This window comes from Anas platyrhynchos, chromosome 1, assembly GCF_047663525.1.
Source record: "Anas platyrhynchos isolate ZD024472 breed Pekin duck chromosome 1, IASCAAS_PekinDuck_T2T, whole genome shotgun sequence".
NCBI classification, from domain to species: Eukaryota; Metazoa; Chordata; class Aves; order Anseriformes; family Anatidae; genus Anas; species Anas platyrhynchos.
In genome coordinates, this window is record NC_092587.1 from 195,802,813 (window position 1) to 195,828,081 (window position 25,269).

The 25,269-nt window shown below is 41.9% G+C and overlaps 1 protein-coding gene across 6 annotated transcripts in view; it reads left to right on the plus strand.

Moving 5' to 3' along the window:
* Window positions 1-23,167, plus strand: part of SESN3 (sestrin 3) — a 45,126-nt gene extending 21,959 nt beyond the window's left edge. For 2 of the 6 annotated variants that reach the window (XM_072032769.1, XM_005012848.6), the window contains 9 exons: window positions 2,577-2,642; window positions 5,651-5,848; window positions 6,557-6,739; window positions 7,115-7,351; window positions 8,877-9,045; window positions 11,213-11,328; window positions 13,892-14,082; window positions 14,474-14,618; window positions 15,402-23,167. In XM_072032769.1, the coding sequence (XP_071888870.1) occupies window positions 2,577-2,642; window positions 5,651-5,848; window positions 6,557-6,739; window positions 7,115-7,351; window positions 8,877-9,045; window positions 11,213-11,328; window positions 13,892-14,082; window positions 14,474-14,618; window positions 15,402-15,488 (1,392 nt within the window). In that variant the 3' untranslated portion in view covers window positions 15,489-23,167. The remainder of the gene's footprint in view (window positions 1-2,576; window positions 2,643-5,650; window positions 5,849-6,556; window positions 6,740-7,114; window positions 7,352-8,876; window positions 9,046-11,212; window positions 11,329-13,891; window positions 14,083-14,473; window positions 14,619-15,401) is intronic. The other 4 variants (XM_027467656.3, XM_027467661.3, XM_027467666.3 and 1 more) reach the window with 4 other exon arrangements.
* The last annotated feature ends 2,102 nt before the right edge of the window (window positions 23,168-25,269 follow it).

Genomic DNA, 25,269 nt, shown 5'->3' on the forward strand with positions numbered 1-25,269 from the left:
GACCCTGCTTGACTTAGTATGCAACAGCCAGCGTAACCTGCAAGGACGAGTTGAGCAGGAAATCGAAGCAGCTTTCTTGGGAAACAAAAAAAAAAGCTTTGTGGGAACTTCCCATCATGAAGGACCGTATATCTAAACCGTTGCTTTCTAATTCCCATGTGTAGCTTTTCATGTTTGAGTCCTTGGGTAGGTCTTAGATCCCTGCTCCATATACAGCATGCCCAGGAGCAGTGGTTTTTATCTACAGTTCCACAAAGACGTTATCTAACTGAGTGCTTGCAAACTTCCCGTCTTTTTATTAATAGCATCCTAAGAACAAGCTCGTTTTAACTCGTTTCAGTAAGCCAGAAGCTTTGGCGTGAAGGCAAAATAAACTTCCCTGTTGATGGAAGCGACTGGTATAGACCTCCAGTACCTTACCTGAAGCGTTGAGGCAGCCGTGTTGAATGGGGAACACAGGGGGCGGAGGCCATAGCCTGCCAAAAGTGGGATAATAACACTGCTTTTTGCCCCATTCTGGCCTAGATGGGCAGCTAGGCAGAGTGGGGCATAGCTCAGCCAGCACACTGGTGGAAGCAGTGGTTCAGCACTGCTTTTGATGTGCCCTTATGCCAAAGGCTAAAGGTTTGCAGCTGTCCAAGTCGTCTCCCTCACACAAGCTGTTTCCTCCAGATACTTGGTACGAAACGAAGGCTTTCAAAGTCTAATATCCAAGTAACCTTCATAAAACAAGAAATCTACAACATCCGAAGTAATTTGGAAAAGATTTCTTTTTTTGAATGGATAAAGGTAGCTAGCTAGGACTGCTAGCAAAATGGTGCATATAGAACTAGAAGATCCCTTCTGAGTCCTGAACAGCTATGTGGAGAAGGGGTCTCATGGGCAGGTATCCAGTCCCTGTACTGTTTTCAGGACTTCAGACCACATATACGTGACTGATAAGGAGTATGTTGCAGTGCTGTAGGGCTGTGACAGCAGGCAGTAGTCACAGTGAGTTGTCTCCTTGTTTTTACGCAGTGGATTCAGCTCATTTCAGAAAATAAGTGAAAGCACGCATGAGTACATTCTTCATCATTTAACAGCTAATTATTCCAAAGTAACAAATGTAATTGTCGAGAGAGTTTGTTTTGGAACATCTTTCCTGAATAATCACTGCTGTTTTTTGCATGTTTTTTCATAATCTAATTTAAAAAAAGGACAGGATGTTTTTAAGACACAGAGCAGTTGTTACGCATTTCTAGCATCTTCATGTTCCTGTGTGGAAATCGGTGGCACGCTCGCTCTCAGACCCACGCTGGTCTTTGTGTACGTGGCCATTACACGTAAGGCTGTCTGGTAGAGTCATTGAGGTATTTAAGGGTCATTTGTTATGGAAAACCTCAGACTTTTATGTTAGGGGCATGAAATATTTGGCATGCAAATCTGATACTGCTGTTGATGGGTAACTTATTAAGAGTCACTTGCGCTGTGTTGTCATTAGTGACCTTAAAAAAATGCGCAGCGATAGTTTCCAGATACGTGGAATATCGCTGGAAAGAGGAAAAGAAGGAAGGCAAGAAGTAGGTGTTTTAAATTACTGCAAGGGGAATTCAGATGAGACGTTAGGAAAACTTTGTAGTGACAGAGAGAGAGGAACTGCTGTCTCAGGGTCTTCAGGAGCAGGTTAGATGGACGTTGGTCAGGAGTGATGCTGGAAGGGCTCCTCTTCCCTCCAGGTGGGTTGGAGAGCCAGGAAACCTCTCCAGGTCCCTTCTCACCTTCTCTCTGTCAGTGGCAACAGTGTGAAATCCTCTGTCACTTTTCCCAGTTCAATTTCATATCTCTGGTAAACCAAAAGTACTCTGGTTCTTGTTACACTACCTGCCTATCATATACTTAAAATAACATCATCAAAGGACATTTAATAATTTGTAGGCTCTTGCCATTTTTCTAGCTGTGGTTGGCACATCAAGATGTGTACTGCATGTTTTATTCTTCCCTGGGCTTGGCAGCTGAGACTACGTTTAGTCTTTTTGTCTTTTTCTTCAGAAGGAGTCTTTAACTGGGTCTTGCTGATGCATATATAGGGGGGGGAATGGGCTTTTCAAGACTGGATTTGGCACACAAAGTGCTTATGCTCTTCTAAACACTTAGAATCTAATTAGATTCTCATAATGAAAAAACAACTTTTTGATTATAATTTCCCAAGTGTGGGCTTTGTGCACATAATGGTAGTGATAGGGTTTTTTTCTCCCCTCTGCTTTCCGAACTTCCATCTAGTAAACTGCCAGTTTTAGCATTGTGCCACATTTTTGATTGCTGTTGTCCCTGTATCTTTAACCCAACCTATAAAATAATCAGGATCAATTTTTTTTTTTGTCTTGTCCCTTGCCAAAATTCATACAGCTCTTTCGAGCAAAACGCGGGAGACACAGCGGCATGGTGGTGTGATGACTTCACCTGTGCACTGGGCTGTAAAACATGCAGGTGGCCTTGGGAAGAGAACCAAGTCAAGGCCTTTAGGATCTAATCTTGCAAGATAAGGCGAGTTAATGTGTTATTCCTTGTGCTGATACAATTATGTGTCTGTTTTGCAGGAAAAAAGAGTCCAAGTCTCTCCACCGTTAACAAGAGGACCAAGTGCCTTTATACCAGAGAACGAAGTAAGTTTTAGCTGAGCTGGTTGTGTGGAAGCTTTTTATTTATTTATTTTTTTTAATGTAAACACTGAAGGACACTTTTACATCTTGCTTGCCCAGTGGTAAGTACTTGGATGAGTCCCGTTGTCAGCACAAGCAGTGGTTTATCCAGAGCAAGCTCCAGTGGATAAGAACCGTGCTGTCCTTTCATATGAGTGCTGCCAGTGGTCTTGCTCTCAGTTGTCCACACTCCCTGAGACACCTGAGTGCTGGCTCTGCTCTTTCTGTGGGGGATGATCAGTTCTTACCCATAATGTCAGGCCTGAGGGGAGACCTACCCGGTACTGCAGCAGTACGGTTATACAGCTCTCAGGGCAGTCTCTGACCTTCAGTCTGAGTGAACCTAAAAATATAACTAACTTCTTAGACTCTAACTGCGGCTCTTTAAGAGAATTTATGGTCGAAAGGAACGGTTTGACTTCAGACTCGAGATTTCTGTGCATGATTTAATGTTCAACTTAAGCCTTGGTTTGCACCTTGCTACAGTAAATAGAAACTTCCCTTTGCTGTAGCTCTTTTACCCTGATATTAATCTTCCCAGAGTATTATTTATTGATTGATGAATTGTTTAGGATGGCAGACTATAAAACCAGGGCCTTTTTTGTTTTGCTTTTAAGTAGTTACTACTACAGGCAGATAAGTCACATGCTAGAAGGGCCAAAAAGAAATTTCTGAAAGATAAGATATCTGTTCTTTGAGTCTCTCTCTGTTTATACACTGAAGACTTGAAACTAAAACCAAACAGAGTCAGTTTAAAGCCTGGCATCAAAAACCATAATGAAGCAAAAAAATATGTCAAAATGACCCTTGTAGACTTGAGAAAGCGGGAGCAGAATGAGTTGCAGCCAGCCCAACTTGCAAGAAGGACTTCACTTGTGTATAAAACATGAACTTGAGATGCTGAACCTCGTAACGACTTGATTTTTCTCATTAAGACAATAATTGCACGAACAGGAGAAAAATGAATGTAATTAAAGTGTTAACATATAACATTTTGAGAGGATTCTAAATGAACTCATTTCATAACCAAAGCACTTAGAAAAAATGCTAGCTAACAGTGCACAAGGAAAGCACTGGGCCTTCAGCAGGAGTAACCTCAGCGGTTACCAGTGATGGAACCTCCACCTGTAGGAATAAAACAGGCAGTGTCACAAACAAATGTTAAATATTGTTTGTTAAGCAAACAGCTACTTCTGTCCCCCTATTCCATGGCATTAAGTAATGTAGTGCATAGGAAGGACGTAGCCAGAGATTGGTCACACATTAAGTGTCTCACAAATCTTGCTAAGAACACTGCTGTTATCAAAGCCTGCTTTATTTTCATAATGAAAAGAATATGGACAGAGTAACAACAAATTAATTGTAAAGCATCCTGTTAAAAGTGCCATAAGGCTTTACAAGAAGAATAAAAAAGCGTTTTTGTAAATCCATGGATGGTAATAAATCAGGAGGAAGTACATACACAGTATGAAAAGGATAGTATAGGTGGAGATAAATCTCAGAAGCAATAATGCTGCATATTGCTGTGCCTCACATAGCAACAGTGCAGCCCTACAGGATTATATTTCAATTCTGCCAGCAGAATTTCTTCTCAGTGGGACTGAAAAGTGGAATGTTCCCAAGAAACTACTAAATGAGACAGACGTATCTTGAATACCTGGAAAATAAGCTTGCTTAAAAATACAGGGGACTCCTTAGAGTGGAATGATGGATATGTAATAGTGAGTGAGATGGAATGATCTATAATGTATGAATAACGTTTTGATGGTAAAAACGTTCCTAAAGAAAACTGAAGAGGCATCATTTTTGGTACAAAACAAAGAAAAGCTGTAGGAGTGAAGAGCAACACATGTAAAATTTATGAGGCTGCCTGACTGTGTCTTCTCTTTCTCTCTGGGCCCACAAATTAAAACAGGGAACCGCGGTGGTGAGAAATGAAAAGGGAGTTCATGTTGTTCATGTTTCTTTGCATATAGACGAGATTTGATGGAAAAAGATATGAAACACAGTACGTTCATCAGCCCGTCAGAAAGAAGGAAAACGTACTTTAAATAAAATAGCTTAGCAAGAGTTGTGTCTTCCTGGTTTTAGGCACTTTCTATCTTCCCGTGCAGTGAACTAGCTGAAATGGTTTCCCATTCCACAGCATTTGCTGTTCTGATACTGTGCAGTTTCAGAATAGCTGTTTTAGCCTTTTGCTTGTAGCTTCAATGGCGAGCATGTTTAGAATGGCTGCTCTTGGTGATAAACACTGAGTAATAGCACTAATTCTGTGTTGGGGCTTGCAATTCAAGAGCTACTTACTTGTACTGCTTCATTTCATCTTGTGCCCAAGATTTGGATCGGCTGGAATAATTAATGAACAGCTTTTGTTTAAAGAAAGCGTTAAATTCCTATTCTAAATAATACTTGAATGTTATGGACAAATTAGCATTTGATCTCCTCTTCAATTATACAAACACAGAAGGAGTAGATTGCCAGACTGTTTCTATAATTTGGTTACATAACTCCGTTCCTCTCCATTAACTCTGAAATTGTTTTTAGGGCTGAATGCTCGGGTGATGTGTGTCTGTACAGGCTGACATCCGTAAAGACTCTACTTTCCATTTAGATTTTGCTTCCTTACAGATCTCACACAAATCTGACTTTAAGCGTCTGAGGGTTCTTATCCTTTTCAGAAAGCTTTACAGAAAAAAAATGTTTTGTTTTGTTTTGTTTTTTTGTAGAAACATATTAAAACAACAGAGGTACAGTGTAAAGTGTTCTTCAGTTCCCCGTATACAAATAGCATCTGTATGTGCATATTCACATGCAAACAGGCACGTATATTTACATACATACATCCGGATCTCCAGAATTAGCTGCAAGTTTTTTTACACAAGCAAACCTTTCATAGTGCAATATGTTTCTCTTCAGGGCTAAAGTTGGCCAAAATCTCATTTTCTGCTAAATTTGTCCACCTTATTTTTAAGGTTATGCAAGCAAATGGTTTGGATGAACGTACTAATCTTCTTGTGGAAGAATACTCCACATCTGGTCGCCTGGACAACATCACGCAAGTCATGAGCATCCACACGCAGTACCTGGAGTCTTTCCTCCGCAGCCAGTTCTATATGTTGCGCATGGACGGGCCCCTTCCTTTGCCCTATAGGCACTACATCGCTATAATGGTATGTACCAGCAGGCTGTGCATTTTCTCCTTTGAACTCGACTTTCTTATTTGGGAAAAAAAAAAAAAAAAAGGAAAAAGGAAGAATTCAGAAAGAAGAGGCCAGTGTGATATTTTGTCAGGGTGTGAATTTTTCTGGTTGGTTTTTATCAGAATGAAGCATGCCTTGCTACAAGGTGTTCAGTGAGAAGGGTGATGCACTTCTCACATGCCCATGAGAATGAGGTTTTACAGAGAGCTGTTAAAACTCTGTCACCTTACTGCTGGGCATTTAACCATCAGCGCACAGCAGCAGGGTGAGATGCAACGGTCTGAAGTCACACCAAATTCCAGGTGGGCACATGGAAAACGGATTTTACCATGAGGATGCTCAGACATTGCAACGAGGGCCAAGAGGGTTTGTGTGTTCTCCAAGGATGGACATTTTGTCTGGACAAGGCTCTGAGCAACCTGATCTAAGTGCGAGATGAGGTTGGACCAGACGTCCTCTAGAGATGCCTTCCAACCTCAATTAGATTCTGTGCTTCAGAGTAATCCACTTACACTTACTAGAGAACCCTCCCTCCAGCGTAGAGCTTTACAATATAAAACATGGCCTTTTGCAACTAAATTTATTTTTTTTGTGTGTTAATATCCTGCTTCCACCTGCAACAAAACCAGATTACATGCTAATGTGCTGACCTTTTCCTTCTGTGTTCAATTATTTTAGGCAGCTGCCAGACACCAGTGTTCCTACCTAATAAATATGCATGTTGATGAGTTTCTGAAGACTGGCGGGATTGCAGAGTGGTTGAACGGTTTAGAATACATTCCCCAAAGACTGAAAAATCTGAACGAAATAAACAAGCTCCTTGCACACCGGCCCTGGCTGATCACAAAAGAGCACATTCAGGTACCTGTTAAATCGTGCCTTGTAATAGCAGTAAATGTCCAGTAATGAGAACTACTGTAGTGTCCAGTTAGGCTTCGTTACCTTGAGTTAAATAATTCAGGGAAGTACTAGAGCATTGAATAAGCCAATAAATTCTTCTTTGTGACAAAGGCAACAAGATTTATTTTTTAGGAATGGCATTGGCTATGATAACCCCAAGAGAAAAGAGATAATACATCAGGTTTCTCTTTTTTTATCTAGTGAGAGTGTGTGCAAGAGGAATACGGTGTTATTGGAGGAAAGGAATTGATCCCTTTTTAAAGTATATAGCAGTCTTATACAAAAGCTGGGGCCAAAATAAATTTTATATTTACACTTTTTTTATTCTCATTTCAGAAACTTGTCAAGACTGGGGAAAATAATTGGTCTCTTCCTGAACTGGTGCATGCTGTTGTCCTGTTGGCACATTATCATGCCTTGGCAAGTTTTGTATTTGGTAGTGGCATTAATCCAGAGAGAGATCCGGATACATCTAATGGAGTCAGACTTATAGCAGTCAACAACTTCTGTGTCTGTGATCTTGCCAATGACAACAACATAGAAAATGCATCCCTCACAAGTAGCAACTTTGGGGTTAGTGTTGCAAGAAGATTCTTTTGCTTGCCTCTGTTTTGCATTAGAAAGCTTTCTTCCATTCTTTCCTGTTTAAATTTCAGGGTAGCTTGAAAGTTTTTGTCTACTTTACTGGAATGCTTGGGTCTGGTAACTCTTACGTTAGCTCTAACAGCTTGCCGTGTAATCCATTTCAAAACCACAGCGAAATGGAGGATGATAGTCAGAGTAATGTGATTTTAATAGCTAATCTCACAACCCATTGAGCAAGACTAAAACTTTGCTTCCAATTGAAAGCTTAAAGTCCCAGTGTCTGCAGATAGCGTATCACTGACTGGAGCATTGTGTCATCTGTGTCCTTATCATGTGGAATGAAAGAAGAAATGGGGAAAAAAACAGAGTTCACAATATTCATTTTGACTTCTAGGCCTCCAATCACAAAACAGGTCAATTTTGAAGCGTTTCCATGTAGATGAGAGGAAATGTCTGAAATAAGATGGCTTTGTTCCTCATGCGGGTGTTCTGGTCTTGAATCAACCAACAGAGGACTTTGATTACTGGCTAATTAACTTAAATGTGGACTTTTTTCTGAAAGCGCCTTTGAAGGAAAGTCCTTGAATTAATCCCGATCGCTGAATTAGCCTCATCTCCTTTGATGGAAGATAGGGATTATGAGCAGAGTCACTGATACATTTGTAAAAATTAGCAGGCAGCTTACAGGCTGAGCATGTGATCCATCAGCCCAGTTCCTGCATCCGAGGTTTCTGGGCTGCAGGACACGCTAGCTAAAATCACTGGGATGTCTCATTCGGCATTTGTAGTGGGCAAAGGGCTGCTGCGGACTGCGTGCTGCTTGTTAAGCAGTGAGTGGTACACAATTAAACGTTTATATCTGTGAGCAGAAGATTGAAATCAAAAGGAAAAGATGGAAAAGGAAGACCAAACAATTTTCCTTATGAAAAATCTGAATGACAAATAGAGATCACATAGCCCAAACTTTGATGTATTTCTAGTAAAGAGGCCTGTTTTCGCACAAAAGCAAGAAAAAAAGTCTACATAATGGCTGTTTTGAGTACAGAACATGAAAATAAGCAAAAAGAAAAAGAAAATCCTGATTTTCTGTCTCAGGTTGTGTTCCTGTATTGCAGTGTTGTGCTCTATCTCCTCAGTAAGGTCCTTAGCATTACCAGTATACTGAATAAAGGCACCTTCAAGTTAAAAATTGTTTTCTGATACACATGGGGCACGTAGACGAATTTTCCCAAGCAGTCTTTATGGTGGAACATACGTTTTTAGTGGTTTACACCTTCAAACACCACCTCTTTTTGCTGTTTATCTTGCTGCAGTAGCGTAGCGTGATAGATGAGAGTAACACCACCTCCCTTCTTCTGACTTTCTGACAGCTGTTTGTCTGTGCTCTCTGTGACAAAACGCATTCTGGCTTCAATTCTTATGTTTGCTGCTATCTTTTTTTCTTTTTGAGAACACTCATTGTTGAGCATGAAATCTGAAGATGACACATGTTGTCTATCTTCTAATTTTGCAGAATGTCATGGTGTTTTTGCAGATTGCAGATTCTTTAAGCGAGCTGGAGGCCTTAATGGAGAGGATGAAGAGGCTGCAAGAAGATAAAGAGGATGAAGAAGCCTCTCAGGAAGAAATGGACACTCGCTTTGAGAAGGAAAAGAAGGAGAGCCTGCTAGTAATTAGTGGAGGTATTTGTGCTTTGCCAGCTCTGTTTTGTTTGTACTTTGCAAGAACTAAACACTGAGACCAATTCAATGACTACAACTCCTGTCCATTTTTTTATTCTCTCTTGGCTTAAAAAGGGTGACCAGCTTCACCTCTTTAACATTTCTTGATTGCAAATACCAACATCCATTTCGTTACTTGAAATTTAGCTTTTCTGTGTTAAAAAAAAAAAAAACAAAACCTTTAGGCTTCTTTAAAGAGTTGTGTGTAAATTCCTCTCTTTGTGTGCTCTATATATTCAAATTAATTCATCCATGCCTGGAAAGGACATCAACGAATTGACGACTTGCTGTTTTGAGTGATCCTACCGCTGTGCTTTTCCATTACCTGTACTATGTCAGAGATTTCTTAGCATTCAATTTATCTGTAAGTAGTATTCAAAATTCTGAGCTGAAAGATTATTTTCCAGTGTTTTTCATACACCCTGAAGGCCTTCATCTCTAAAAAACGTGCAACTAAATGTTCCGTACAGCCAGCAGGTTGTTCTTTTTTCCAAAGAAAGTGTTTCAACCAATATTGTTAATCCAATCAGCATCTCAGATCATCTCTTCACATTAGAGGTTACCTGAAGCTTACAGTTTTTATCTTTGTAAGAAATGACCCATAAAATGCCACGCATCGCATGAACACTGTTCTTTGTGAATTTAGGGCATCGGTATGTGTTACTAGTAGCTTCAGAGAAAATCTGGTAAGCAAGTTGAAGCTACACACTACTGGCCAATCGATTCTTGTTATTCAGACTATGAGCCAGATCAAACATGTTTAAAGGCATTTGAGTTTTTGTGTACCAAGCCCAAAAGGGAGGAAGAACATACTGTGAATCAGCAAAGGTTGTTTTGTGGCTTTCCACATTTATGCAAAATCTCTGAAAGGAAACACATCCAGCAACATCACTGTTGGATTTTTTTAAAATGGGCATTGTCCATTTTCAGTCTGTTTTAATTTGGTCGGACAGTCTCAGTGGTGTAGATAAACTAAAGCTCATTGCAGTTCCATTATCAAATCAGGGCTTCCATAAGTCTGCAACGTCAAGCTTACAGGCACGAGGTGTTGTTTGGGCCAGGAGGGTTTCATTGATGTGGTTGCTGATTGCCTTGTTGACTTTCCTCCTTTTTTTTTTTCTCCTTTTGCTGAGTTTGAGCCGAGGAGTCTGTGTGTGTTGTGCCTTTACCCTGCCATGAAATCCAGGGGAGAGGAGCGTGTGCGTGCAGGTTGTTCATTCTGCACTGAGGACTCACTGTAGCAGATGCTGTGCAAGCTTCTTCCTACGCCGTTATGTTTTGATTGTTTAATGAGGCAAAGAGGAGATAAAGCACTTCTGCAATTCTTAGATGAACTGACTTTTTAAGGTGCTAACAGTGGACATCTGGCCGCTGCTCTGTCAATGCATGTGGAAGCAAGCCAGGATTTTAACATCAGGGTCAAATGCAGTCAGCTATGCAGTGGTCAACTTCTGCAAAGGTGGTTACACAATCGAGCCACCTGTTTATTCAGGAGGGAAAGATTGATTCCTGATAGAAAACCTGCACTTGCTTAGTGACACGTTTTGGAGCTCTTTGAAGGTGCTTGGTTACTAGAGCTCCTGGCGAAATTTCAGCCTGATGTTCTGTAGACCTCTTTGCTTTCCTATAATGTGTAGTTGATATTTACAAGCGGAGCAGAGCGTTGCTTTCTTGTTGCTCATATTCTGGGTTACAGAACAGAGCTGGTGTAATTCTGGACACCGTACCTGTTCAGCATGACAATCGTGTTGTCAAGGGTACGGTTTTTCTATTTCTTATCCTAGCATAATAACTTTACTAACAAGATTCATCTTGCCTGATTTAGGAGATGACTCTCCTTCTTCAGGAGTCAACAGAGAGAGGAGCACACCTGCAGAAATGCAGCCCATTTTGCAGAAATATCTTAGCTGTCTGGTGTAGGCTGACATTTAATTGGCTTGATGAAAAGGATGGATCCCATACAAGTAGATTAGGATTGATTTTTTTCCTTCCTTCATACCTTCCTTTTCCTTTGCACATTTTTTTCAGTTGCTCCCTAGTCCATCAGTAACAGCAGCAGTTGGAAGTCAGTACTAATTCCTGCCTAAACCAAAGCATTTTGCTGTGTTTTTTTTTTTCTTTTCTACAGCATTTGACGATGAAATAGTTTCCACAGATGTCTCCCGCTATATTGAAGATCCTGGGTTTGGGTACAAAGACTTTGCAAGGCGAGGAGAAGACCATCTGCCAACATTCAGAGCTCAGGTAGCATCTCTTTAAAGTGCATCACTCTAAGAGTGTATGTATATGTCATTACAGGACAGAGTGTAAAGTAGTTGTAGTGGGACATGTTGCATGTGCTTTTCCTTGCTATGGTCCATTAAATAGCTTGCAAGCTTCTATAAATTTACCAGAGATGAGTCTTTTACTATTCATAAATCTCAAACGAGGGGATATTAAGCTTTCAGTCTCATTCTTAGTATTACCAGGAGTAATATTTGAAAACTGCAAAGCTTATCAATCAATATGGAATGAAAGTGAAAGAAAAAAAAAAGATTTCTTTTCCTATCCCTCCAAATGTGAAAAAAAACAACTATAGGAAGAACACCATATTCCTGCCATTTTTATCAAGTGTTCTCTGTCCTGTGGTTATCAATAAATAGATGCTTACATGTCTGTGAGAGCAGCTGAGTGAGTCATTCCTGTGGACACACCGTATCACTGGACTTTGAATGTCTGGAAAGAAAAGGAGTTCTTAAGTATGATTACTGCAACACTGAAGTTTTTGGTTCTTCATGAGTATATATACATATTTTAGTGCTGTTGAAGGAATTGTCCTTTTGTTTATACACTGTCATACATCCTGGCATCTTCATCTATGACCAGACTCATAAATCTCTTCATAATATGTAACAGCAGGGAAGCTCTAGGTAATTTTGTTCCAGGTTATAGAGTAGATTAGTCAGCAGTTACAGATAAATTCTAAGTAATGGAAGAAATCTTAAACCAAAACCGAGAACTTCAAGTAAAACACACTAGGTTCAGGAGAACTCGCTGGTCAAAGGGCATATCTAAGGCGGAAAAATACAGAATCTGTGATCACTTTCAGGAAATGTATTTATCTATATAGCAGCCGTTGCTGATCTGGATAATTTACTCTGTGGTCTTTATATGAGCCTGAGGTAGGTAGCTATTGCCAAAAAGAGAAAGGCAGAGACAGAGCCTGTAAATCAATGCTGCTTAACTACTTGGGAGCAGCAGGCTCCCATGGAAAAAAGCTCAACAGAAGTTGAAATTGGAACTAAAATGTCTCTGCTCTTAAATAAACAGAACAGCTTCTGGCCTCCATTCAAAGGAGTCACCTTAGTAATTTAACTTTATTAGCATGTCCTACTCTCGAGCAGTGAGATGTATATACCCCCAGCCCCCAGACGCTCTGCTATTAATGCTACTTCAATTGAAGTAGCATCCCAAAACTCTGCCATAAATTCAATCCTTAGTCTCTTGAAGCAAGATTATTGTTTGTCTCTGTGGGTTTAAATTCAGCAATAGGAAAAGGCATTTCATGCACAGCAGAATGTCTTTCACCCTTTCTGTTTTTCCTTTTTCATGGTTGGTACGAATCAACTATGTTGTTAATAAACACTGCTTTCCCCATCCTGGGGCTTCCATTTTCAGAGGCTTTTATAATGCCCCCTGGGTGTCCTGGACATTTTTGCAGGGCTGGTAGATCTGGCATATCTCACAGGCTTTTTAAGGTAGTTTGGACCAGCTGCTGAGAGCCAAATGTGATGTTGTGAGGCATTTCAGATGTCACCAAATTCCTCTTTTATGCAGCTGTCCTTGATAATATTCCCCGCAATCCTAAGCAATTGGGTTCAGTCCAATAGATGAGCTCTACAACATGTGGGTAGGAGCCCCTTGCACACTGGTACTTCTTGAAAACAGCCTTTCACAGAAAAGGATGTGGAGATCATAGAATCACAGAATGGTTTGGGTTGGAAGAGACCATAAAGGTCATCCAGTTCCACCCCCCTGCCATGGGCAGGGACACCTCCCACCAGCCAAGGTTGCCGAAAGCCCCATCCAGCCTGGCCTTGAGCACCTCCAGGGGTGGGGCATCCACAAAAAAACAAACAGATGAGCATGAGATGATGCCCTCAGTTGTAGTAAGAGTATGTGGCTGAGAGATTGCCAAGGATCTGGGCAACTAATGTGTTCTGTTATAACCACAGCACGGGGAGTGGTTGTGTGCTGCTCTGGAGCAGGGTCATTCTCCCCCAGTGTTGATGCCATGCCACCGCTTTGCAAAGGTTTCCCATTCCTGATGTGAGCTGGCATCTTTTCACCTTTGCAGTCCAGGTGCTTATTTAAGACCAAAGCATCCTGGATTTTATTACTTTGTTCGAGGACTTTTCAGCACTTTACCCCATGTACGTCCTGGGTGAAAGCACATATTCCACCTCTGCTTTAAGTGAAGCATCGAAGCCTCCAAGAGGAATACATCTGGAAACTTATAAGTCCATCCCACTCAGAATGACTCTGGTCAAATCAGCAGAGCAAAAAGTGGAAAATTGCCTCAGCACTTCAGAACAAGCTTGTTTTTTTTTCTCATGTAGGCTCATGATGTAATGTTGTGATGTGACATTCATTGCCAGGAAACCTGGGGAAATGGAGAGAGTGATATAAGTGGAGGATTCAAAATAAAAATTCTTTGAGGAGAATAAAGTTACAACTAGTAGACAACAAGAACTATTGAGCTATAGAGAGGGTCGAGTGGAAACTTCACTTCACTTGTGTATTTCTGTATTTCTTTTCTCTCCTGCAGGACTATACTTGGGAAAACCATGGCTTTTCCCTTGTAAACAGGCTTTATTCTGATATTGGGCATCTCCTCGATGAGAAGTTTCGGATGGTGTATAACCTCACGTATAACACTATGGCCACACATGAGGATGTTGATACAACTACTCTTAGAAGAGCTTTATTTAACTATGTCCACTGTATGTACGGAATCAGGTACGGGAGAAAACCCCCTGGCTAAGGAGTGCATTTAAAACGGTGGAAACACCAGATGAAAAATTAACTATGTGAGAAGTTAGACTTAGACTTAGACCCCGGTAGCTCAGCTTGAGAGTCAGAGTGGTGGTTTTTTGCTGTTACATCAGCACAGCTTTCACTTCCAGGGAAGAAAATGAGTATGAATCAGAACAGAAGTTGTTAGAGAAATGTCTTCTCTGAAGCAAACCTGTATTCTCTGTTCAGAAAAAAAAAACATCCCAATACCAAGCCTTTCTTCTGTCAGTAGGTTTTATTCCAGCTTGTATAACAAATGCTTAAGAAATTAATGCTACAAAAGACCTTGCTTTTAAAAACTTACATCCAACTGAGTGACTGCCTGTGTTCTTAGGTATGATGACTATGATTATGGAGAAGTTAATCAGCTACTTGAACGCAGCCTGAAGGTTTACATAAAGACAGTGACCTGCTACCCAGAGAGAACTACCAAGCGCATGTACGATAGCTACTGGCGTCAGTTCAAGCACTCGGAGAAGGTGCGTGTTTCATAGCCAGACTGGCTTCACAGAGAGCCACGTGTGGTTTAAAAATGAAAATATTGTGACTCCTAAAAATGGCTGTATCTGTCAAACTGTTTTTAACAAGAGAAGAACAAGCCAGGTTAATTTAATTCATTAAATATCAATCTTATAAAAATACATCTTAGTGTACTGGAAATACCGATTCTTCTCTTTTTTATTTTGAGTGACTTCTCCATAAAAGTGAACTGACAGCTGTAATAGAACAGTGGATAAACTTGGGAGTACAGAAGCAGTTAACTATGCCAATACTTCGGATCTGTGGATCAAAAAAGAGCTTATTCCATTCTTCATGGTGTTTTTCATCAATAAAAATGTCAGCGTATCTTCAGATATCTGAGTTAAATGCTTCCTGACAAGGGTTCAGTGCCTGCTAGCCTGTCTGGCATATGAACTGTTCCTTATTCTGTGCTCCTGTGTAGTGTTCACAGGTGGTAGTAAACAAAACAAAATGTAACTCATGAAGAATTAGTACCATTAGGATACAGAAGTGGTTTTGTTGGGACTTCTGGGATGGAGGATTGCTTAAAGCAGGTGAGGCTAGCTCCTTATGTCCTAGGACATTGTCTGGTGTTGGCGTACTAGACAGGTTTCCTAAAAGGAACAGGAGTCTTGCAGCAGGGTACAGGGAGAAAGTACATGATTTCATGCCACATTACTAAAGGTTACAGGCGTTAGCATAAATGAATAAATGATGTTGCGTTACGAGGTAAATTAAATGTCTGATTTCATTTTTAACAGGTTCACGTAAATCTACTTCTAATGGAAGCTCGTATGCAAGCAGAACTTCTGTATGCCCTTCGTGCCATAACTCGTCACTTAACCTGAAGCAGTCACTGGGAGGGAGTAAAAGAATTTTTACCAAGTATGTAAAGACCTTTTGAAATAGATACACACCAGAAGCTGTTTGTGATGTAGCATCAGGTTATTCAAATTCTCTAGTGTCAAAGTTTAGCCGTGTTTCTCGACGGCTGTAATGTGCAATGACGTGTTTTATTTTCTTGATGCTTAACATTACTAATGATAACAAAAGTAACACTGAGGAGCACTACTCTGCATTGTTTCCGGTTGGATTTCTGCACAGTGGTCAGAATCCTAAAACTCTTTTTATGATATTCGATTCTAGCGCTTTGTTCTTTAAGCACCGGAGTGAAGTGCTTAGAGACTTCTTTTCCAAGCAATCATTTTTCAGATTAGTGGAGTCCACCAGAAGATCAGCTCTGCCTGTTCCGAGAACGTACCACCACGTCCTGGCTCTGACAGAGACACACACGCTGTGTTGCATTGAATTGCCCACTGGATTCTTCTGTGTCTCCTGGAGACTGCTTGCCAGTCACTGTCTTACTACAGCAATTGAAGGTGATGTGAAATGTGGATGCAAACATTGACCACACTTTAATGTGAAATTAATCGTGACAAATTCTACAGCATGCTACTGAAGTGCAAAATTCATCTGCTTTATCGTGCCTCTTCCCAAGAGAAGAGCCCTCACAAATTGCCATTTCCGCTACACTTACCGTGTCTCAAACATGCATAATCCTGTTTTACTGACAGTCACCCTCAGTTGTCGTTACAATATCCATGCTCATCACATGTTGCAATTCGTTTAGTTGGCACCTATAAAGTTGATACACAGGCTGACCAAAAATAGGGTTGTGGGTTTTTTTGCACTCTCTTCTTTCTCGATGTTTTAAGTAAGGAAAGTAAAGGCAGGCTAGCATATCTGTTCTTTCATATTGGATGTGTAGAAATTTATTTCCCATAACTTCTTCATAGCATGAAGTCTTAATATTCAAAGTTTAAACGTTTCTATGCATTAGTGTGGGTGAACAAAAGAAAAGTGCAATATTTAAAAAGAAAGCAAGCTTTTTTCCCTGTCATGTCACTGCTAAAGTGTCCTTTCTATATAGCCATAAAGAAATTTTAAAACCAAATTTCTTTATTGTCTAAGGCCTAGCAGTTTTGTTTTAGTTTTTATGGCTTAAGACAACCTGATACTGAGATGCCAAAGCATCCCCAAAACAAAGCATTCTTGGACAACTGGTAATATTGGGGAAGGGAAGAAATAAGCTGCCAAAAATGTCACACTTTTGTGCTGTTTTCTGTTGCTTTTGACTAATTTTAAGAGCACAAAATGTTGATATTTATAGCTTTATTTTGTATTGCATTTAATGAACCAGTGAAGTGCCTAAAGAGATGCTTAAACTTACCCAGTAGGATGCAAGTTGTCACTGCTTAAACTGTTGTCTGTTGGTTTGGACCTTTCGTAGTGCTTTGAGGAGGGTGACCTTTGTTTCTGTCACATATGTGCAGAAGTAACTGGATAGGTTTCTTTTTAATATTCCATTGGATTGTAGAAGATAATACAGGATTTTTTTCCACTGATGATTTCAGAATAGTTTTTGGAAAATGGTAATATTACCAGTCATACTTTTAACACTTTCCATTGACAAAACCATGGACCACTATGCTTTCAAGTTAGTTTTCTTCCCTTTTCCTGATACTTTGCTGTGACTCCGCGTGTTGGATTTTTCGCTTAATCTGTCTGTTCCAGATTGGAAAGCTAAATGATTGTACACTTCTCTGCACTTTCAGACTGCAGATTCTGCATGTGAAAAACCTTTGAGGAAAAATCAGTAAATTTTTTTATTTTAATTTAATGTAATGTTGGCTACTTGGAAAAGTACCCTCTGGACAGCATCAGACTGTCTTCTAGAGAGAGCACTGGGTAAAACATCAGATTTATTTATCTTCAATAGCTAACTGCAAAGATTTCTCAGAAGTGTTGAGACACTGATATGTATGAACTTAGATTGACTTTCTAAGTTGTTATAGTTCTTTTTCCTCCCTGTTGTAAATGTAGTGGCCGTACTGACTGGCTTTTGTGCATAAAACAGTTCTGCTGAGAGGACTTCTCATGCAATACCTTTGCTTTTTTTTTCGAGTGGTGGGAACCGTACAGTACTACTTTAAATTCCTTTGCTTTGAGAAGCCAAGTGGTTCTCAAGAAGCACAGTTGAGCTCTGGAAAGGAGGTGAAACTAGATTTGGGTAACTAATAGGACTGCTTAGTTTCCCTTCAGAAATGCAAAGACTCTTAGAGTAGCTTGAGTTTTATGTTTGGAAACATGAGTGCCTTTACTTCTTTCCTTATGAAATATACTTGCCAGCTCAAATGCCTTCAGAGCAAAGTACATGAGCAGATTTGAAATATAGAAACCATAAATGGATTGCTTCATAAAATTTGTTGTAAATCAGTAATTTTTTTTTAAGTGCCATATCAAGTCACATATGGCCTGCAGGACATTCCACCGTAGGAAATGTCATTGTGCAAGTAGTTTGCTATTACTTTTTTTTTCCTTTAATATTAAATGCAAACTTGAAACTTTTGGAGATATTTTCCATGTGGCATTTTTTTTTCAGAGTATTGCATTTACAGTGTAACGATTTATAGCCTAGTTTTTATACTCAAATTTATGATTTTTACTAGATGTTTGTTCAGAATAGGTCTTTCAAGTCATACAGCTATACCATATGCTTTATGCACGCTTTAGGCTCACACTGTGCCAAATTGTAACGTGCAAGTGTTCTTGGAATTTTTACATTTTTAAAGCACTCATGAATGTGAATCTTCACCCTTGGATCATTAATATTATCCTGAAGAGTACCAGAATCATTGGAAGTGTAGATACGCTCCCTGTTTTCCTTTATTGGAATTGATATTTACCAGCATCAATGTTAGTCCACAAAATCCCAGCTGTGACCAACACACAAAGTGTGCAGTCTCCTGTCTACTGAGGAGAATGCTCATTAGGTACAAATTAACGAGCTAGCACAGGAAATGCTGTAAGTAGGGAACAGCTTTGAGCAGGGACAGCTTCTCATCACTGCAGAATCGCTGTAAAATGTGTGTTCTGGTAGCATATCTTCTTGCTGCATGAAAATCACTCTGTTTTTTTTGGTGATGAAGAGAAGTGGAAAAGATACCAGTTGGAGAAAGCATTTGCATTTCCCAGAATATGAGCCTGCAGCTGATCATCACAGGAGTGTCATCACGTTGGAACAGAAACCAGTTTAAACTAAGATAGAATCTGTACACAGAGCTACCAAAACTAGCGTTGAGGTAACCTATGAGAATTTCGGTAAGCTGTAGATGACTGAACTGAAACATACACACTTTGTCCCAAAAACTTGATTAAAATGAGAAGGATGTACTTTCAGCTTTAAGAACTAGTAAATTGCCACATCAGCTCTTCCTATGCATTAAAGAAATCTTAAAGCACAGGAAAATCCGTGATTATAAACAATTATAAACCTGGTAGGTCTCTGTATAAATTTAGAGCAGATTAGAACAGAACAAAAAGGAAAATGTTTTGCTTCTCTCTTACTCGAGTGCAGAAGGTCAAAGCACCAGATTCTTCAATAGTATTTTTGTTCGTAGCAATGCTGATAGATGCTTTCATGGGATTTGGGAAAAGCAGTTAGTTGCCTGAATTTCAATGGGAATTTAAGCAGCTAGGCATTCAGCAAAACCCTGCAAGGTGCCCACTTGCATTTTTGAGTCAGATTTTTAAAGATACTTAATCACCTAAATTCAATAGCATAAAAGCAGTTTCCATAGAGATTAAAGGAATAATATGTAGCAGATCCGTGTGATTTGAAGCGATTGTTAGTGAAATGGGTTGTTGGGGGGACTTAATATAGACTCAGAGAAATCTTTTCAAAAGGTTAAACTGTAAGCTGCTGCTCCTGCAGAACAGGTTCTCGGTGTTTCTCATGCATGTGTGTTTTCCATGCACATTAACATGCATTTCAGGCGCCTATTCCAGAGTTCGGGCTCCCTTTTAGAAGAGCTGGATTATTTAACCTCTGCTTGCAGAAAAGATTTATTGGGATTAGCAAGTGGATGGCTTGTGCCAGGACGCAAGTTTTGGCCAGACGGATATATTCCAAGTCTTCTTGATTAAAACTGATTTTTTTTTCAGATTTTTTCCTTAAGCATTCAGATCCTTCTCCCATAAATAAGAGGTGATGTTGCACAAAAAAAAAAAAAAAAAGGAGGGGGGAGAGTTCATACTAAATGAACTTTCCCAGAGCTGCTCTGAATATAAAGCTGCTAGAATTGGCGTGCCATTAACTATCATTCCAAGAGCTGGACAAAAATGTCAGTTTTCCCCATCTGAACTTCAGATTTATTCTCCCTAATGTCCCCGGCACGTATGATTGTCTAAAGAGATGCACCCACCAGCTTTTTCACATTAAATTGTAAATGAAGAAATTATAAATGAAGCTTTTTATCTCCAGTTGAGAACGAATTTGACATCTCATACCTACTTCATGGATCATGGGTGCGGGAGATGAAAGCAGCACGAGGAAACTTGAGGGGCATCTTGAACAGTGTTAATTTATCTCTTAGAGCAAGTTTTCTTGCCACGCAGTCACACAGCTGCTCTCTAAACACACATCAGGCCTCTCTTGCAGGCATTTAGCCCTTCTGCTGCTCACTAGGGGCCAAAACTGTCATTTTCCAGCCCGCCACCCCACATCACACACTGCCTGTTGGTCCAGGACAGCCCCAGCAGTCTTGCAGAGGCAGCCCCTTCACCGTAACCTCCTAAAACAGTGCTAAGTTCCTAGACCACCATTCCTTCCTGAGCTCAGAGAACCTTTCTCCTGCTCAGAAACGCTTAATTCCAGCATTGGGTTCTTTCTGGGCAGGAAAATGCTAAATCTGGTGTAAAGTTTGACACTTAGTACTTACTTAAAACATTTAGGTAGCATTTGCGAGTAGCGTGTCATGTTCCATCGCTGGAATTACAGTCCTAATCCAGTGGATCCACTAACAAAATGCTTTCGTTGGCAACACTCCCCTTGCTTGAGCCTTTTAGCTGTGCAGGCTTCTTACAGGGAATTGTAGCAGGGAATTTCGAGAGCCTCAAGTGCAGAGTGGGTGGGAGAAGGGCAGGAGCCCACAGGGTCATTTTTTTGGGGCTGCTCCTCGGCTTCCCCGTAGTCAGACAGCCTTCCGAACAAATGGGTTTGGTTTTTCATGTATTCGAGGGATAACTCCAAAGGCAAACTTCGTGGTTGCTCGAGACATAGACACCTTGGGGTGTTCAGCAGAGCTTGTGGAAAGCAGGGATCTGAATTCTGTCCTTGCTCTCGGCCGCAGTTAGAGCCAGTATTTAAGATGCCGATGAATATACGGCAAGGGGGCAGCAGCTTGTGCTGTAAGCAGTAGCAGCAGAAGACAAGGGGCTGTCTCGAGGCCGGCTGGAGAAGCTGCACTGCTGTGTCCCAAAGGCCCTCGTGCACGCCTGCGCGTAGGGGAGGCGGTAGGGAACACCTGCCCCCAACATCTCCTCAAAGACAAAACCCCAAGCCGCTCTGGAAAGCTCCCCTTCTCCTTCTCCGGGGATGGAGGAAGGGAAGGGAGCCTTCCCCGTGCGGCTGTGTGCAGCGTGCTGCCATTGAGGCACGTTGTCTCCTCCACCAGCTCTTTGAAGGGGATTTTTGGGTTCCTCATTCACCACTCCATGCTCATGCGGTGCCGCCAGCCACAACCCAGCCTTCCTTCTCCCTTCCCTCCCCGGCCACCCACCAGCACCCGAGGCAAAGAAATGTTCCTGTAGGGAAACAAAAAATAATCAGGCTGCAGCCCTCAGACTCTGCGGCCACTGATGGTTCACGACTATTGACCGGAACTGGATATAAACGGTAGCTTAAAAAATCAATAAAAATATAGGAATTTTGTAAACTTGAAATCTCTCGGTTTTACCCTTTTGCTGGAAAGCTACGTAATGAATGTATACGCTTTATCTCTCTGACATAACTGAAAATCAGACTGCCAACTTCTTGTTTTGTATTAGCCTTTTTTTTTTTTTTAAGGAAAAAAAAAGAAAAAAAAAGTTTGTGAGCAATATATGTAGCATGCTGTGAAACGTCTGTTTTGATCTTTATAGTTACTCTTTGATTCATCAGTATTAACACCAGTTCTTTTTTGTGTTCCCCTTGGTACTTTGTATGCAGTGTAATCAGAAGCTGTGATGGGCTCTGCAGTCCCGTGCTTTGTTACTGTAACTCCTTGATTTCTATGAAGCACCTGACTGGGGGCCACCGTGGGCAGGCAGTGCGGCCGTACACGACTGCCACTTTTCAATCTCTTGTACTATGTATAGTTTTAAGTAGAATAAGCTTTTTAACAGAATATTGATGCAGTTTATGATTCACACAGGCTGCAAGCGTCTGGTGAGTGAGAGTCTTTGTATTTATAGTTGTTGGGTTTTTTTTTGTTTTATTTTTCCTTTTTTTTTTTTTTGGTTTTGTTTTTAATTCGTAAAGTAGCAAACTTGATAAACCTAGCCACTTTAAACCGCTCTTGCTGAACAGCCCCTGCTGTAGATGAAATACCACTGTAGGTACGGGGAGGAGGGCTGGCGGCACGGGCGGCCCTGACACGTCCACCTCCAGCCCGGGCCCTGGTGTGAAATGTTGTGACCTCCTCGGCTCCGTGTGGGCGTGCTGCCCTCCCACACACACACACACACACGGGTGTACACGCAGAGACACCAGCTTCACCCGAGCCTTGCCGTGAGGAGGGACAGGCTGTGGATGGTGGATGCGGTGTGTCAGCAGCCTGTGGCTTCCAGGCCTCCCTCCCGTACCCAAATCAGCCTGATTTGACGTCCACGAAGCCTGGCTCGTTTTTAGGCTTCTCCAAAGACGGTCGTGGGTCTGAGCCTCCTGTCGGGACGTGCCCACTGCCCCAGGCTTGCAGCTCTCACCCTCTGGAGAGGGAATAAATGGGACCACGGCCCGGTGCGGCCTGGCCACCGCCACCTTTGTCCCCTTTGCTGCAGGGGCATTTTGGGACGGAGGAGGAGGCACAGCTCCGATCCTGCTGCTCCCTCACACCGTCCCCTGCAGCTCTACTCGCTGCCAGGTGAGGGTGGCACAGGGACAGCTCGCCCGTGGTGTCCCTTGGGCCACCGCCTTGGGACAGCTCGCAGGGTCCGTGCTTTCGCAGGAGGTTTGCCTGCAGCAAGGCAGCTGCTAGGAGTTACCTGTGGGTGTCCACAGCAGCTTTCACCATTTTTTTTTTTTCTGTTGATGGTTGATTGGTATTTTTTTTTATTTTTTTAATTTTTTTTTGCAGAGAACAGACTGACCTAGTGGGATGGATCTTTTCATTTTGTGTGTGACTTTTTTTTCCTTTCCTAGTTTTTAAGTTACCCGACTTGAATTTATCTGAACAGATGCAGAAGGAACTTTTTTTTTTTTTTTTTGTGAGTTAAGAGACAAAAAAACGCATTTTTAAACAAAGGAATTGTGTATTAACATTTTAACAGCAATTCATAAATCTGCACTTTTTATGAGGTTTTGAAAAATCTATTTATAGGTACGGAACAATGGGGTTTGTTTAAAACTGTATCGCATTTATACTTGCTGAAATTACTTTCATTGTTATCAGTAGGAATTTCATTGGTTAAATAAAACTGATAAAACATGGCTTGTGTTGGGTCCATTATTTACCACGTGCAACTGTGTTTTGGGAAGAGCTCTGGTCCTGAAGCGTCCTTCTCATCTGTGCACTTGTGCTGGTCTTTAGTCCAGGTCTGTATTGCAAGCACAGGTCCTGAAAAATCTTTGGCATTTGCTGAAGATGATGTCCTTTTAATATGTTGTTGTCAGTGATCAAGGCTGGGGCAATTGACAGTATTGTGGGTGCTGAGGGTGACAGCAATGCAGAGCTCACGCTGCAGCCGAATTACAGCACTATTTCACCCTCCCACCAGCCAAGTCCTGCCACGAACATGGGTACAGGCAGCTGAAGGGCCACCAAGGGGTTTTCCTGGGTGAGATGCTGATCGCCCTTTCAGAAAGACAAAACTGCTTAATGCAAGCTGTGGAGCTTTTTGTGTATCTCTGGTTTATCGCTGTGGGGTCTCCCTGCAGGTGTTCGAAACCTCCTGGACACGGTGCTGGGCATGGATCCACAGAGGGAGCCTCCTGTACTCCAGTTTGTGCCCATAGCCTCCTGTCCTGGCACTGGGCACCACTGACAAGAGCCCGGCCCCATCCCCTGTGCTCCCTCCCTTCAGGTGTTCACAGACACTGCTGAGATCCCCCTGAGCCTCCTCTTCTCCATCCTGAGCAGCCCCAGCTCTCTCAGCCTCTCCTCGCAGCAGAGGTGCTCCAGGCCCTTTGTCACCTCGGTGGCCCTCTGCTGGGCGCTCACCAGTACGTCCAGGCCTCCCTTGTACTGGGAATGCCAGAACCAACACGGGACTCGAGGTGAGGCCTCACTGGTGCCGAGCAGAGGGGAAGCATCACCTCGCCTGCCCTGCTGGCAGTTTGCAGCCAGGTCACATCCGTAAGATTGGATGGGCTCAATTTCAGCTTTTACTGGGGTTTCCTAGGCCTCCTCCCAGCACAGCCTTGGGTTCTTCGCTCCGAGGCACTGGGAGGAACTGGTGACCAGCCCCGGCCCCTTTGTAGGGCAGCTAATGGGCTGAGGTGCAGCCACCAGCCCGTGACTTGACTTCAAAATGCAACCCAAAGCAGCCCAACTGGAAGGCCAGGTGTGAGCACGCTCGTTTATTTATTCCCCCCAACAACTTTTAATTTGATCGTGGCTGAGCAACCTGGTGAGGTGCTTGGAGAGCAGAGCGGGGGCCTTACAGACGCAAGGCAGGATTGGGGGTGTTATAAATGGCCTCATCCATCACCATAACTAGCTCGTGTAAATACGCCTGGTTTTGTGCTTTTCAATGTATAAAATAAGAAAATCACAGGATATATGTATTTCCTGCATAGCTAAAAGCTGCATGTGTGTGCTTTTTGTGCTCTGGCTTTCATCAGGCCTCCCGAGCAAAGCTTGGACATCCCTGACCTGCAGGAAGCTGCTGCTCCAAAAGGGAAAAAGCCCTCCGTCCCTTCCCGGCTGGGGTGGCGAGTAGAAAATTAAAATAAAATAAAGTAAAGTAAAATAAAATAAAATAAAATATAAAATAAAATAATATAAAATATAAAATAAAATAAAATAAAATAAAATAAAATAAAATAAAATAAAATAAAATAAAATAAAATAAAATAAAATAAAAAATATAAAATAAAAATAATTTTAGCTGAAACTGAAGTGTTTTAGTAGTCATCGGGTTTTGATTTGACCATTTGTTCCCCAGTTTCTGTCGCAAGGAGTGACCCCGTAGAAAAGGGCCAGCTCCAGCCCTGGCCACCTGTGCCACGCTGTCCTCAGGGCCTGGTGCCTCTCATGACGCACCAAAACCTCCAGCAGAAGAGCTGGGCTGGGGACTTTACACTGTCTGAGCGCAGACGTGTAATTTGCCTTGCTACATGACCTGACTAATCTCTCGTGGCTCCTCGGCGACCTGGGAGCCTCCAGCAGAGGGTGAGCTCTGCGCTGAATCACCTGGGGGAGCCCGATCCTCCTGCACCCCGCACGTCATGGGAAATGTGGTTGGGCTGCATCGCTCACCTCACAGAAGATTAAACTGCTCACACCTGCAATACAGAACCACAGAACTGAAGGGGTCGGAAGGGGCCTCCAGAGCTCATCGGGTCCACCCCCCCTGCCAACGCAGGTTCCT